The sequence below is a fragment of the Charadrius vociferus genome, unplaced genomic scaffold (assembly GCF_000708025.1).
Source record: "Charadrius vociferus isolate BGI_N301 unplaced genomic scaffold, ASM70802v2 scaffold298, whole genome shotgun sequence".
NCBI classification, from domain to species: domain Eukaryota; kingdom Metazoa; phylum Chordata; class Aves; order Charadriiformes; family Charadriidae; genus Charadrius; species Charadrius vociferus.
In genome coordinates, this window is record NW_009649936.1 from 2890730 (window position 1) to 2907597 (window position 16868).

At 39.6% G+C, this 16868-nt stretch overlaps 1 protein-coding gene across 1 annotated transcript in view; it reads right to left on the bottom strand.

The window, feature by feature from the left end:
- The window catches only part of DSCAM (Down syndrome cell adhesion molecule), a 413961-nt gene that overhangs the window by 145807 nt on the left and 251286 nt on the right, over positions 1–16868 (bottom strand). The window contains exons 10-11 of the mRNA XM_009891369.1: positions 9232–9351; positions 5290–5463 (exon numbers count right to left, since the gene is read on the bottom strand). Coding sequence (XP_009889671.1) covers positions 5290–5463; positions 9232–9351 — 294 coding nt within the window. The remainder of the gene's footprint in view (positions 1–5289; positions 5464–9231; positions 9352–16868) is intronic.

Genomic DNA, 16868 nt, shown 5'->3' on the forward strand with positions numbered 1-16868 from the left:
TAAAAAAAATGTTTAAGTAGTGAAACTTAGCCTTAAAAGTATTAGCTGAGATTAGGATGTTCCTGCTGGAAGGAGCTGTGGGTCTGACAGATGGTTTTAGGTTTATGTATTAAACACATACAATGCAAATAGCTAAGAAGCATATATGAGATGAAAGTGAATGAAGCAATTCTGTTTTCTTGGCAGACGAGATTTGCTGGAAATGTTTTGGTGATCAGATTAAAACTTCTCAGTCTCCATACTGACATGAAAATAAGTGATGGATTTAGGAAGGGGCAGGGCTAACAGGACTGCCTCCGACAGGTTATTTACATAGGAACATACATACCTTAATGAAAGCTTTCTTTTCAGGAGGGATATTTTTCACAATACCATTCTATTATGTTATATATAGCCCCTAAAGTGGAATTAGGAAGTGTGACGTTTATTCAGATGAAGGCAGGCAGGCAGTCCATTTTAAGCAGACATCTCTTCCCTTGTGACTCCCAGGCAACCTTTAAATAATTTTAGTTCTTCCCTTCATGTTAAAGGCTTATTACCCTTTATAGAAATTCTTTAGAAGTCTTCTCATCCCAAGCACCAGGAGTCATTTCTCAAGTCATCACTAGATTCCTTATTCCAGATCTCTCTTATGATTTTCTAATATTGTATGTCTTGGTGAATAAGGAATTTGAGAACTACTTATCCTTGGTTCAGAAGAAGAGAAAAAAATCACTGATCGTGATTTTTATGTACATTTCTTGAAAGGCAGAAGGATAATAGCTCTTAGGTGAAGTTTCTCAGCTTTCACGGTTGCCATTCTAGCCCTGTGCTCCCTGATTCAGCATCAACTCTAGCAGCTCTTTCTTTTCAGATTTCTTTTAGTATTCCTGAAGCCTCTTTCTTTTCCTCTCATCTTTTTGTCTTTGCACTCCCTCCTCAACAATCTACCTTCAACCAAGAAGTTGGACCCGTTTCTCTGGCATTAAGGTGTCACACAACAAACACTGAGTCACTAAATAAATGTGTATCTGGAATGACTATCATTTTCTTCTTAGTATTAAGAATCCTGTTAAGCAAACCGAGATGGTTTATAGCTTGAGCTGGCTTTTCACTAAGAAAAAGTCAGTCAATTTTAAAGGTAGCAAGTCTTGGAAGTACATTAGGTCAATGTTTATTCTGTCCACTCCTGAATTACCAAAACAAAAAATTGTCTACCCTCTTTTGACATCAAAGGTCAATAGCTTTTCTGTTTACATTCAGGTGACACTGGAAATTCTGGAAGAGTAAAGCATGCAGTCTCATTTAAGAGGCTCGTCACAGGATCTATGAAAGGCAGAAATTCATCCAGCAATATTACTAACAGAGTAGGTGAAAGCTTTTATCAAATATGGAGGAGAGAATCATCTGTGCATAAGGTGTGTGGGGGTAAGTTTACAGTGATGTTATCAATTAGCATCTGTATACATGAAGTATCAGTGGTACCAAGGACAGTTAACAAGTGGAACAGGTGGCTGTAGGGGAACTGCTGCCATGTCTTTCTTTCTGAGAGGTAATCTAGTTTCACAATCAACCACTTACTTTTTTATCAGTTGATTTGAGCTACTGAAGGAAGGTGGAAAGCCAATTTGTCATGAGGAAGTCACCACAAAATGTATCAGTGCTAATCTTTGTTTATGTTTTGGAAGGCTGTTTCTTACTTACCACCTTTGTTACCCAGAAACAACTGCCTAGGCCAGGTCTCATCACCTTCTGCCTCTGAGCGGCATTTAAAGTGACCTTGTGGATCAGAATCAATTAATTAATAACACTGTGAATTTCATGAAGGAAGCACAAGGTTTCTATCTAGTAGTAGGTCTATCCCTGAGGACTAGGATTGAGAAAGAGGCTTGTGGGGGAAAGGGAAAAGGAGCCAGAATAACCACAGAGAAAAAGAAAACAACAAATACAAGATACAGATCCAGAGAGAATAAGGTTGGTCCAGGTCCTCACTTTGGAGTCTCTCCATCTGACCAGGTTCAAATACTATGTGCCATAATCATACCACCAGAACAGGGGATCCAGTTACGCCTGAAGCCCACCATGGCACACTTCCACTCCCATAGCAGCTTGTCCTTAATGTGTGCTTGATTAAAGCTAAAGCTCTGCCTCTTCTATGCACGCACCAACACGCTAACAGCGTTTGCTCTAACAGCCGTGCTGGGAGCAGTACGTGTGTTAGTGTGGATGTGTGAGGGTGTGCAGACGTGCTTGCCTGCTATCTCAGAGCCGGAGGGGTTTTCATTAGATTCAAACAGCAACTGACTCTCCAGGGAAGCTCCTGCTCCTATTTGATAAGGGATGCTCTTTTATCACACATGAAACTGCATGCAGTGATCAGACAGGCAGTGTGCATAACTGCCGGCCAGAGGAAAGCTGGTTTTCCGTAGCATATTACTGCAGTGCATTGCTACTACAGTTGAAGATTGGCCCAAAAATGCCCAGTTACGGAAACCACAGAAGATGGAACTTCCACTGATCCACAGAAAAAAAAATTGCAGTCAATATACTTGCTTGAGAGATTGGGATATGACGTTATTTTTCAGACGGAGCCACTATGGTAACTCAGAGTGGAGATTACATCTGAGGTATTGGGGCTTGTAAATTTGACAAAGTCAACACTCTTCCTTTCAAAGAACTTAGTTATTCATTCTCTGACATTACAACAAACAAACAACACCCCTAAAACTAAACATTAGTTGACTAAAGTATAGCTCTCCAATGGAGAATAAGTTGAATTTTCCTTCCTTTCATAAAAAAAGAAATATCTTTTTACTTTCAAGGGCAAACCTTTTTCAAGCTAATTGACATCTCAGAACTTCAAAGCAGTCAGTCAGTCTTCAAAAGTCCTACAAACATGAAAATGTATGGCTTGGTGACCTCCTTCAACACTGGTCTAATAGGTCACCCAGGAACATTTGGCATGCTGAAGTGTCAGTAGTCTCTTTTTTCTCTAGTGAGAAATTGTATTAGCTCTACAGCTTTTTATCCACAAAATTTCCTCTATATTCTCAGCTGTGTTCATGTTTGAAGGAGAGAGAGCTAACATGCACCTAAAAACTGGATTACTTTTGTCTCTTGTGCCTAGAAAGTACAAATAGGTTGAGGTCACTGCGCATGCACTCCAGATTCAACAGAATTAGATGCATTTTCTGAAAGTTATCTGCCAGTGGTTAAGTCAAAATGACTGCTGTGGCTGTACCTATAACATCTTATAGTATGTTACAGCATCTTGTGGTATCTACTGTAATTGAACCTATAGTACCTCTTTATGGTATCTTGAGAATTGATTAAGGGAATTTTTAATCCATATTTTCTTCAAGGTCTGAAATTTGTAATGGTTGCTGTATTTCTCCTTTGTTATTGTTTTTTAACCCTTGACCAAAGGAATTTCATACTTCCCCTTCATTCACAGAATCACAGAATGGTAGGGGGTGAAAGGGACCTTTGGAGATCACCTAGTCCAACCACCCTGCCAAAGCAGGGTCACCTACAGCAGGTTGCACAGGATGGCGTCCAGGCGGGGTTTGAATGACTCCAAAGAAGGAGAATCCACAGCCTCTCTGGGCAGCCTGTTCCAGGGCTCTGTCACGCTCAAAGTAAAGATCTTCCTCGTGTTCAGATGGAAATTCCCGTGATCCGGTTTGTGCCCATTGCCCCTTGTCCTGCCTCTGGGCGCCACTGAAAAGAGTCTGGCACCATCCCCTTGACACCCACCCTTTTGATATTTATAAGCATTGATGAGATCCCCTCTCAGGCTTCTCTTCTCCAGGCTAAACAGACCCAGGTTTCTCAGCCTTTCCTCATAAGAGAGGTACTCCATTCCATTGATCATCTTTGTAGTGCTCTGCTGGACTCTCTCCAGTTGTTCCCTGTCTTTCTTGAACTGGGGAGCCCAGAAGGGGATACAGTACTCTGGATGTGGCCTCACAATGGCAAAGTAGAGGGGGAGGATGATCTCCCTTGACCTGCTGGCCATGCTTTTTTTAATGCATCCCAGGATACCATTGGCCCTCCTGACCACAAGGGCACACTGCTGGCTCATGGTGAACTTGCTGTTCACCAGGACTCCCAGGTGCCTCTCTGCAGCATTGCTTTCTAGCAGGTCAGCCTCTAACCTGTACCAGTGCATGGGGTTATTCCTCCCTAGATGCAGGGTCCTATACTTGCCTTTGTTGAACTTCATTAGGTTCCTCTCCACCCAACTCTCCAGCCTGTCCAGGTCTCACTGAATGGCAGCACAGCCTTCTGGTGTGTCAGCCATTTCTCCCAGTTTTGTGTCATCAGCCAACTTGCTGAGGGTACACTCTGTCCCCTCATCCAGGTAGCTGATGAATATGTTGAACAAGACTGGACCCAGTACTGACCCCTGGGAAACACTGCTACTTACAGGCCTCCAACTGGACTCTGCCACTGATCACAACTCTAAGAGTTCTGCCATTCAGCCAGTTCTCAATCCACCTCACTGTCCACCCACTAACCCACATTTGCTAAGCTTACCTATGAGGATGTTACAGGAGACTGTGTCAAAAGCCTTGCTGAAGTCAAGGTAGACAATGTCCACTGCTCTCCCCTCATCCACCCAGCCAGTCATACCATCATAGAAGGCTACCAGATTGGTCAAGCATGATTTCCCCTTGGTGAATCCATGTTGACCACTCCCAATAACCTTCTTTTCCTCTACATGCTTAGAGATGACATCCAGGATGAGCTGTTCCATCACCTTTCCAGGGATGGAAGTGAGGCTGACTGGCCTGTAGTTTCCCAGGTCCTCCTTCTTGTCCTTTTTGAAGACTGGTGTGACATTAGCTTTCCTCCAGTCCTCAGGCACCTCTCCTGTTTTCCATGACCTTTCAAAGATAATGGAAAGTGGCTTCACAGTAACATCTGCCAGCACCTTCAACACTCATGGGTGCATCTCATCAGGGCCCATAGATTTGTGGGTGTCAAGTTTGCCTAAATGATCTCTAACCTGATCCTCCTGGATCATTACTCAGCTGTAGCTCATAGACATGATACACATTTTTGACATGAGATGTTAATCCTTTTCATCTAGAAGTCCCCTTTTCTCCCTCTACTGAATAATGTTTTTTTATTAACCATACTAACCCTGGTGCTACCACATGCAGCTGAATATCATCACTAAATTAAAACCAACAAAACCAACCCTTCCCCTCCCTCCCCACCACCCCTCCCTCCAAGGTTGCAGTGCACAAGCCTTTTTCACTCAATGGTAATATCTGGATCACAGAGAAGTGTTTTAGTTCTTACTTTTAACAGTGAGGTACATGGACTTGCTGACGTCTGCTCCCACATCATTGCTGACCTTGCAGAGGTAGTATCCACTGTCTTCTTCCAGCACATGTTTAATCAGCAAGGAGCCATTCGTGAGAAGCTGGATACGACCGTTCAATGCAATTGGCTGGAACTGAGGAACCCCGGCACCTAAAGCAGAACCCCCATGGAAATAGGTTAGTTAGGACAGAAAGCACCTTATTTTTTTAAAAAAAAATAAGACAGAAACTATAGCTTCCTGTTCTTAGAAGCTCAATTCAATTAAAATATGAGTGGCTTCTAGCACCATCAGAACAAAGAGAATGGTTCTTTGCCAAAACTGAATTCATTAAATGAAAAGAAGAAAGAATTTTAGAATGTAACAGTAGCAATAATTTGCCCATGTTAAAAGTGAAGGGGCAAAAGGAACGGGAAGCAGGAGTGGAAGAACCAGAAAGGGGGAGAAAGAAAATGAAGGAGATTTTCAGACCGCTCATGGGTAAAAAGGCACATTTGTTGTACATTTAGAGACTGATAAATTATTGAAAATTACAGCTGAACAGTCATACAAATATGCATCCTTAATGCATCCACCAAATGAATTTCTTATGACTAAGAGGGATGTCTGTCGTAGTAAACATGGCATACTCAAGGGACCTCTAGGACCTTGTTTAGGAAACTCTGGGTAACGTGGAAAAAACATGTCAGTGACTGTGTTGCTTGTTTCTTCCCACAGCTGACTGACTGATGACACATAAAATCTCTGTTCTGCCATGTTTGTAGCCAGTATTTACTTGGACTCTTAAAAAAAACCAACCAAACAAAAAAAAACCCAAAAATGCACACACACAAAGAAAGAAAGAAACAAAAAGCTCAGACCACTAATTGGTCATGAGGAACCATGCCAGGTAGTAACGTGAAAATGGAAGGTCCATAAAAAGACAGGAAGCCAAAGATTTCTATATCAACTTTGGTTTTAAGAAAGAATCTACTTTTCCTTTGCAATAAGATACTAGGTGGTTTAGGGAATAGGGAACAGAATACTGCCATGCTGTCAGCATGCCATACTGTCCAGAGGTCCACCACAACTTCAGGCTCCTCCAGCATTAGGGAATCCCCAAGTGCATATTAAGACACGATTCTTGTAACAAAGGGTTTTACAACCTGCTTTGGCAGCAGGAGACAGGATTTTTCAGGGAAATCGTAAGGTAGTCTTCTTCAATGGAGTTCTCTTATACCACTTTCTGTACACGAAGTTAATATCTGTCAGCATTAATTACTATATGCAGTTGGCTGAGTCAGCCCAAGAGGAAATATGATGAATAAATACTATGGGGATTGATTTAGTATAAAATAGCAAGCTATAACAACCTATGAATACGACATCTAGAATATTAAAAAAGAACAGACATGCATACTAAAAATCCCTCGACTCCTCGAAGAGATTGCTCCAGGGACTTACAGAATCACAGAATGATCAGGGTTGGAAGGGACCTCTGGAGATCATCTAGTCCAACCCCCCTGACCGAGCAGGGTCACCTACAATTACACTGAAGGTCTGGTGGCCAATACTGTGAACTTAGAAATGTTAAAGGGATAATGTTTTCACAAAAAATCAGTTGTCATTGCTGATTTTCACCTATTTTAGTCAAATGCATATCCCACTTCCGCATTTGTCTATTTGTTTTTCTTTAATAAGCCTTTTTTCCTGTCATTTAATTGGAAGGCACATTTATACTTCACTAACTCTACCTGTCTGCAATTTATTGCCCAAGTAGATAGATGCAAGCACTCACTTATATTTCTTCACATGAACAATTCTGGGGAAAATTTGGTGTTCACAGAAGGGAAAGGGCTGATACTCCTGAGGATAGCTACAACTGGGCAAAATTTTGCATAGCAATTTATAAAGGCTTCTTACTCTTCACACACACTGTTACTGCTATTACAGACAAAGTCCTTCCTGAGCAGTGACAGCAGCTGATCACACACAACTGCATGGATAAATCTGCCAGAACACTACATGCTTATGAATCACAGCGTCACAAACTGGTTAAGGCTGGAAGGGACCTCTGGAAGTCATGTGGTCCAACCCTTCTGCTCAAGCAGAGCCACCTAAAGTTGGTTGCCCAGGACCATATCCAGATTGCTTTTGCATATCTCCAAGAATGAGACTTCATAGCCTCCCTGGACAACCTGTGCCAGTGCTCAGTCACCCTCACAGTAAAAAAAGTTTTTGCCTATACTTAGATGGAGCCTCCTCTGTTTCAGTGTGCCCATTGCCTCTTTAAGGCTGAAGGACTTAAAACAACAGATTCTCACTGATTATGGGGTGTCTGTATTGATCACTGTCATTATTATTTAGAGACAGCAGTTCCATTTCCATTAACTGTCTATCCCGAGGTACAAAAAAATGAACCCTCTTTTTCCGTTTTTCACTGACATGAAGAACTGTTTACACTAACTTACCTGCAGGTGTACAAATGCCCTTCCTACTCTGTTTTGGTACATACAGATGATTTAAGATCTGATTGCTTTACTCCTGCTGGCATCACCTCATTAATTATTTCAGAATTTGGCACAAACCTTGCTCAAAACCAAATTATATAATGTATCTCTCGAACGGAAGATGTACCATATATCCCATAGACCTCTACAGCACCTTAGTTAGACTGGGTATTGAAATTGCAGTCATCCATTAGCAAAATATAGGCTTTTGTAAAAATACTGGCCTTTTAACCTAGAATTATTTTGGCCAAAAAACGAACCTGCAGTTAGATGGCTTTGCCTATGTCACATATGTACTAAAGCTTTGACTGAAAAACTTCAGAGCTGTTAACGGAAAACCTTAAAGACAGTCACTTGATGGTAGAGTTTCACTAAAATCAAACCACTGTCCCTTTCTCCTTTGTTAAGATGGACTGTCTGTCTCTTCATTGTTAATTACGACTCAGCTAGCTTGGCTTGGCCTCCTCCTTCAGCACACAAACACAACAAACCAGAATTACTTCTTTGTGACCTACATTCATAATTAAAACCACATATACCATTGAGATTAATGGCATTTGGAGCCCTGTACCCTTCTTGCCACAAACCAGGATTTATCAATAAAAGCAAAAATACTTTTTAACATGAACATTTCTCTTCCCTCACGCTTTTCTGCAAACGTAATTTGGACTTAGATCCTAAGGAAACCAAAAATAACATGGAGCATTACATAAGGATTTCTTCTGAACAGCACTTAGTTTTGCTTTTTTTAAAGAGTTAACTTATTTAGATTGGATACAGAGTCTGGAGAGTTTGTTTTCTTGCTAAAACCTATCAGAAGACAACCGGCCAGAAGACGCAATCTAGCAGGCAGCACATTTTAATTAAAAAGCAGTCAATTTCCTATGGTTATTGAGGGTCAAGTGGGGCCAGTTTTAATGCTCTGTTACATGAGAAGAAAATGTTAAAGCATTATGTTAAGCGCATACTGAATTACTGCTTATGCTAATGCTACCTGACCTTTCTTCTTTGCTGAAAAGATATGATTGGCCATGTTATCATGGATTTTGAAGGGGAAAAAAAATCAGCCAAATGCTGCCAGTGAACCTTGTTCTGAGGTTGTTTAAATTAAAGTAGTACCTCTTTTCTCTCAGCTGTCCATTTCATCACTCGCCTGCAAAGGCCATAGCTAACACAGGCACGCATTTACAGCTCCAGGACATCTCTAAGGGAAACCAAAAGTCCATCCAGCTCAGCCTTGCGTCTATGGCAATGGCCAGCACTATGTGCTTAGGGAAATGATAGAAGAACAGTATAAACATCACTGATAAGTCCCTTGTTGCACCCTGCCAGCCTCTGACAATATGAAGGTTACACCAGTAAGTTACAGGTGAGTAAGCTGTTACTAAACCAGAATGAATCTGTCCCCAGTGACCAACAGAGGAATCCTACCTTTCGAGTACTTCCAGACAATGGTAGGAACAGGATAACCCTCCGCAGAGCAGTTGAGAATTACAGCTTTTCCATAGATCCCATCCTGGTCGCTGGGCTGAACCACAAACCTGGGTGGCACTGTGGAAGGAGCAAAAGGAGCCATAAGAATTTGTGCAACTTATCAGGTAGCTCAAAACAGCAGACCAGTCAAATAGGGAGGCATTATATTTTGTAGTGAAAGCAAAAAATAAACCCATGTTTTTGATAATCTGGTGACATAGTAAAGTCAGTTTTACAGGATTATTTACTTTCTGTGCATAATCTCAATGTATTTCTCGCCAGGCACAATAAAAACACTGGTCTTGATAGCACACAAAAATAAACTATGAAAAATCACTCCATAGGAGAGGTTATAAAACAGAGTAACAGATAAATAAAACTGTCATGGTCAGAAAAGAAATGCTTTCTAACAAAGGGAGAGGTTTGACAGGTGTCTAAGAACAACTGAATTTTTTTGCATTTGTTTTTTATAGCAGTGAACTAACAAGCTTTAGAAAAAGAAGATTTAAATTATGTAGCATAAATAACCTAAAAAAATAACAGCTTTTAATGGCAATCAAATCACTTCATATTAAAATGATGGTATGTGAACCATAAATTCTAGTAGGATTTTTCTTTCCAAATATCCATAGAGAGGTTCAACAAAATTTGTTTGCATTAAGCTGAAGAGGGTAAGTCTCATTGGAAATAGATGTATGTGCATCAGTGCATATGTATTATTAGACTATGTATTATTCTAAGGCAGCACAAAACCACTGCAGTGTGTCTTCCAGACATAAGCAAGTATATATTTATACATAAATAAAATAAAAGCTGATTATCTCAAAGACAAGCTCTACATGTTCCAAATACTGATACACAGTGAAGGAAATGACTTGTGACAATTCTAGACCTATGGTTTAGCATGAAGGCCTGATAATAAATGCCAAAGTCTCAATAAAACCTTCAGATTTGTCAAAAGTTTGAAAGAAAAGCTAAAAACTGTGAAGAATGTTGAAAGACCCACAGAAGTTATTGACTATTAAAGGTGCTTAATGGTTGTATTAAAGTCAGTTAAGGTCACAGATTTTCGTTGACGTCCTGTTCTTTGGCTCAGAACATGAAAAAGTAAATACCTGAGAAAAGTAAATTATTCGTGTCCTTATCCCACATGTTATTCTTTTTGTCATTTCTTACAGTGCAACAGAGAAAGTGTAGTAAGGTGACTGAGTCTGTGACAGATCTTTTTCCTCTCAAACTGAGCACAGCAACACACTCAGATCTAATGCAGTAAAGGAGAAATCCTAATAGTTCCTTGCTTTCCTTGCCCCGCTGCAGGGTATGCACATGGGGACACACACACAACCTCATGGATTCACAGCTCCTCAGGTCCTGCCAGTGCTGACTTTGTCTGAAAGTTTGTGGAGACAGAACAAAGGGCCCATCCATCCCTTGTTGCTCTGACCCAAACCCTCATCAGACCTCACCACCTGCCTCTCCAGAAGTGCCAGAAATTAAGAAAGGAAGTATGGGAGAGGGCTGTAGAATGAGGAAATGTTACACAGCGTAGAAGGGGATCATCAGTACAGTGACTACTTGCCTTGGGGCCTGAAGCAGTTCTTAACAGCCACGAATATAGTACTAATTATGCATCAGAAAAACTGTGTGGCAGAAGCACAGCAGCAACACCAATGCTATAATACATGACTTCAAACATTTTCCAGTAAAAACACTCTCATAGTTTATGCAAATAACACCTCACATTATATTTGAGAGTCCCAGGTTTTCCTTAAGGAGAAACTTGAGCTGCCAGTATTGGTATGGACAGGACTGCTAAAAGTTGGAGGTACACAGACATACTCTCTCCAGGTTCAGAGAACCCTCCTCACAATGGCTGGAGCCTTTCTCCCTGTGCCTCCATAGTCCAGACTCCCCTCCAACTTTCTTTTTCCACCTTCATAGCTACAACTGGTTTTTAAAAGAGGAGAACAATCTTCTCGACATCAAACAATCCCTTTAACTGGACCTTTTGCTAACCGAATCCTATAGCTATAATGCAAAGCTGTTTATTGCCTTACTATGTACAAAGAAGTTCCACTGCTATTTGGAACGTGGCTAGAAGAAATGGAAGGAACTAACAGCGACAGAGGCAAGAGACACGTTTGTATTAGGGGATACATTACCTGCTGTCAAACATTTCAGCTTTCCAAATAGCTGCCACAGTGACAAACATATATCATACATTATGTTAATTCATGATAGGTAAGCATCAAACATGAAACCCTGGAAACAGCAGCTTTGGGCCATAACCCACCCTGTTCTAATTATCTGCTCAGAGAAGACATATGCTTTAGAGGCTCTTTCCTCACTGTTCTGTGTTCATTATATCACCAAACACAAAAGGAGTCCCAAGTACTTATTTCCCAAAGCAGATGAAAAGTACAATGAGTTGCACAAATAGGTTTGATTTTATATGACTCAGCATGGTGGCATCAGCTTCTTTTACCTCTATAACTGTAAGTAAATTTGTATTCACATCTTCTGAAAAATCAATTACAAGCTGCTTACCCATAAAGAGGGTAGACCCAAAAAACCCACAAAAACCACAAAACCACCTAAGTTGTATCAATCTTAGAGGTGAATGATTACAAACAATGCAGTGCAATGACTGATAATTACTGACTTCCTCTACCACTGAAAAGTGTGAGGAGTATAATGTCTTTTAAAATCTCTTACAATACAAAACGTTTGTAACTTCTTTGTTTTATTTCCCTTCCCTTTGAAAAACATTTTCTTTATCTTCTTCCTTTGCTATGGATGACACTGGCAAGAAGTGCTAATTTTTCAGGAAATAATTTGTTATATTAAATGGGCAGGCATACACAGAAAGCTCTGGAAAAGTTAAGTAAGATTGCCTAATATGGAATAAAGGCAATCAGCCTTTAAAATACTACTTGCATTAAAGTTATCTATCAAAATAAAATTTTTGTCTAATCCCTTTGGGCATATATAGAGAAAAAGGAACAGATGCCAAGTGTAAATACCATTCGAGCATTTTTATGGAAATGCTTCCCTCTACATCACTAATGAACTCAAGCAGATATTCTGTGATGTCTTGTGCCTTTAACACTGACAAGCTCTTAACAGGGCTTTTTTATCATATTGATTACACTGTATTTTTGGCATATATAAAACCATAAGTTTTTGCTTAGCTGTTCTTGGTATCCTCATTTTTAATTATTATTTCCAATAGAGAATGATATCAGAATGGTACCTGTGGAAATTAAATTTTGCTACATAAGCTCCAGAACTAGGTGTATGTTTGGCAAACACATGGTTTCCTTGTACTTCTCCATAAACAAAGCTTGTTTCAAACTGATTTGGCAAAAACTCTGCCCACATGCAATAATAGAAACAATTTCGATATTCAGTAAAGCTTTGGCCTTCCTTTAGGACTACTTATAAAAATGCCAGCTGCTGCTCTGATTTTGAAGACATGAATCCTTGACACTGAGTCTTAAGATTGCCAATAGAAATCAGAAAAGATGCTACAGCAAAACAAAATTACTTATTCAATGACCTTTCAATTGTTTCTGTACTGCTGTCTAGGGTAAAACCACAGGATTTTTCTTCTCATAGAAATGATTAAAAAGGAAACTGAGGAGACCTTTACATTTTTTTTCCTCATTGATATTTTGCTTCTCAATTTTATTTCAAATGAATAACTTGTTCAATGCTATGTGCTATCATATGTTGGAAGACAATGCATTTGACTACTTGATGTAGATTTTGATATTTAGCTTTAGATTATAAATCTACATTAATTTTTTCATTATCTTTCTGGAATTCATTAGCCCTTAAAGAAAATTTGCTTAGTAAGAATTTAACAAAGTTAATTTGTCTGATAGAGTCAATGGAGAAAAGAAAGCAATTACTTCTCCTCCTCTCTCTTTAGTTGTAAAGGCCTGGGCATCCTCTGCCCCTTTAGTAGTGGAAAGACTCTGAAATAGCTCACGAGTATGACTGAACAGTTCTACTTTTATTATCACCCTTGTTTCAGCAGCACAATCCCTTGAGTCCATAAAGGAGGGCATTTAAAATTGCTTCAACAGTGAGTTTCTGTTAGGCTCTCTCATTTAATGCAGCCCACGGATCTGTGATGAGAAATGAGCTGTTGAATTGTTTAGCGTAAGAGCAATAAGTTGACAGATGCAAACTATTTAATGGCTGAACTCAAAGGACCTAAAAAAGGTGTTTTCAGTCAATATTATGACTAGCACTCTCAGGCTCTCAGAAAGGGAAAACAAAGGATGAGAGCAATCAGAATAGGATGTTGAAGATAACATGAATGTCATAGTGCCATTTTAAGGGAAGGAAAATGCTTTTATTACCTCCTTCTGTGAAATAATCCTGGTAAGATGATAAAATATGAGTTGCTGCCTTAAGAAGATACTGCTTACCAGTGTCCCCACTGCTTACAACGATGGACTTTACAAGCTCCTAACCAAAATGAATTTATAAGTGCATGCTAACATTCCGCAATTTAATTTTGCTTTATGTAAATCCAAGAATCCTTTCTGACCGTGCTTTATGCCAGGGACCAGATGACAAACTCGTGCATTCCTTCCTGGACTTCAAATCTATGCAAGTGCTTCTGGCTCCCAAGTACGGCGATTAGTACATCACACTGGAGAGCAATTCTGAAGGCTCCTAACATGAGCTCCTCCGGTGGGCTACTGGAGTGAGTTAAGAAATAATCTATGACATTGGCCCAGAATACAATGTTTCATTTTTACATGGAATATTTGTACTTCACATTTAGATCATACTGTCAAAATGATGGAAGAAATTTAATCAGCCAAAGCAACCATTGATGTATTAATGAATGAGATCATTAAACACTGTACTTTAGCAAAGATGAACAGTTATTAAATTTGGTCATTGGACCTAAGGGGTCGATTTAGCTGGTTTAGTGAAACCATTTGCTATGCAGTTCAAGAAAAAAGATGTCCTTTTGCAAAATGAGACAGGGCCTAGTGGTTTGTGTTGATCAGGTTTGTCTAATGAGAACATTAAATAGGAAGTGAATCATTTAAGAATAATCTTCAAAGCTGCAGTGTAAACACCAGCAAAGAAAGTAAATTAGTTTTGACACCAGCTACAGCGATAAATCTTTTCCCCCTGCTTTTCTATCACAAGCTGCATTTGCTGCATCACACCAGCACCACCACCAAACAGAATAAAGCAGCTGGATGCTCACTCCCTATCTGGAAGATTCAAGTCTCAGGGACTCCTCATTGGGTGCCTAACTATCTAATGCTATTCAACATTCCTGGCAAGCACAAAATGAAAACACATTGACACTTAATGCACTAAATGCATTAAGGGGGGTTATTAGGTATTTAAAGACCTTATCTCAATTTTAACTTATGATGTGTTCACTAGCAGGAATTTTAAAATCATGATTTATGCACCCACTACTATCTTTGAATTCTCTTTTCTGGCAGTATCTGAAAAATTTTGAACTCATAATACCTTTATCAGCTTTTTCTTTTTAGGTTACCAATTAAAATCTTTTTCACTGCTTTTTCTTTCATAATTACTTCATTCCCATTTTAGGAAACCCTACAGAAATGAATAACACATGATAAAGTGTATATAGATTTTTAATCACTCTTTAGAAGACAGCCCTAATGAGTAAAACCTTAATTAATTCTGCATGATGATATAAGTAGTTGACAGAGAAGATATTTTCCTAATTTCTATGGACGGCTTTCACGACAGGATCTTATTCTTTCCTTTTTCTTGATTGCATGTGTAGCAAACCAGGAATGAGACAAGAAATAAAATAATCAAAATAGTAATGATTTGTGTGTTTTTGAGAAACCCTTCTGGCTTGCAAATTTTTGGTGCATTTCCAAAGGAACTACAGACTTGGATCTGGCAGAGCACAAGATTTTGAGAAGGAAAGCCCTGTTTTCACTCACCTGGACTGTCTACCCTCCGTCCCTAGATGCAGTGAAGATAATGGGCTTCTCCCTGTGGCTAATTAATGAGCTTTTAAAAGATATTCTGTAAACACTAGGACTAACCAAGACTGCTTCTCTGTGGATTTGTATGTTGTGGTTGAGTACAGACTCCGCTTTGAGCATTTCTTGTGTTTGCAGAGGACTCGCCTGAGCAGAGTCTCTGGTGTCTAGTATTACACTCAGTAAAGGCGTTTCTAATCAATCATCTCTTTTTGTTAAGTTTTTAGGCTTTCAGCTCCACTGGAGGCATTTTTGCCTCTTCCAATTTGTCTGAAATTGGCCAATAAATTGTGGAGAGAAGTACTGACGGGTTTATGTCCAGATCCGTCTCATTTCCAGGTCCTCACCAAGAAACCTGTGGCAGAGAGAACTGAGACTGCCCTAAGATCTTACCCAGAGTTGCAAGGCTGCTCAAAAGCTTTCTTCTCTCACTTTCTTTTTCTCAGCAGGTGCCGTCCATCTTCTATATGATGCTTTGCGAGGAAGGTCTGTGGAAGCCGGTTATCTTACTCTGGTATTTAAAGCAGGGAAAATCCAGCCTTGCTAGCCAGGTATTTTAAGGGCTCCTTATCGCCACTTGATTACTTTTATAGACCACAAAATAACAGGAAGAGCAGTGAAGATTTACTATAAGGTCCCCAGAGATTTTAAGAGACCAGTGCTTGTATTTCTTTTGCCATTTAATACTCCCGGCAAAATAACAGTGCAGCTTAGATATGAAAAATAGTATTTGTAGGAATAAGATAGGAAATCTATTAAGCAGACTGAAAAATTAACAGAAAAATATGAGTGCTAGAAAACAGCAGATACATGTGATCTGACAGAGAAAATACTGGGGCAAAAATCTCAACTTGTAAAGTCAAATAATTTATGTGGCTGTATGAATTCTGCAGAAGTTTGTGTACTCACCTGTAGTTAAAATGTAGAAACAAGCAGTTGGCCTGCATTTCTTCATCTGTCTTAGGGGTGGACTAGATTTAGATTCTACTCAGTCTACCCACGTACTGTCACATGATATGGACTCCTACTTATTTTGGAAACATGATAGCCTTCATTGTTTTCCATTCTACTTTTAAAATGAATACAAGGACAGTATAGACAAGGAAAAAGGAACTTTGTGGGGAACAGTCATATTTCCCTTTACTTTCCTCTACCATTCACTGCCTGCTTTCATATCAAAATGCACAGGCTTCACATAAATAAGATATTCCCAAAACACATCCCCTGACATTTAGAAAAGCCAACATTTAAGTTTAAAGCACACTGCTGAGAAATCATCAGACAATGTGGATTAGAAAGAAGAGGAATTTAAGCACCATTTCTTCTCCCTTTATTTGCAGAAAAACCTCTTAGTTGATTTAGAAAAAATATAATGTTTTAGTTATATGGCACCTATGAACAAAACGATGAGGAGGGATCAGAAAGCTTGCAGAAGAAACAGACAGAAGGAAATCAAGTCTTTACTTAAATGTGTATGGGTCAGGTTGGATGCAGATGAGTAGTGACCAACAGCGACCCTCTGATGGCTGTTTGTCTTCTGACCTATGTGGAATGAGACAGCTGGAGCAGTTCAGTATGAGGGAAAGA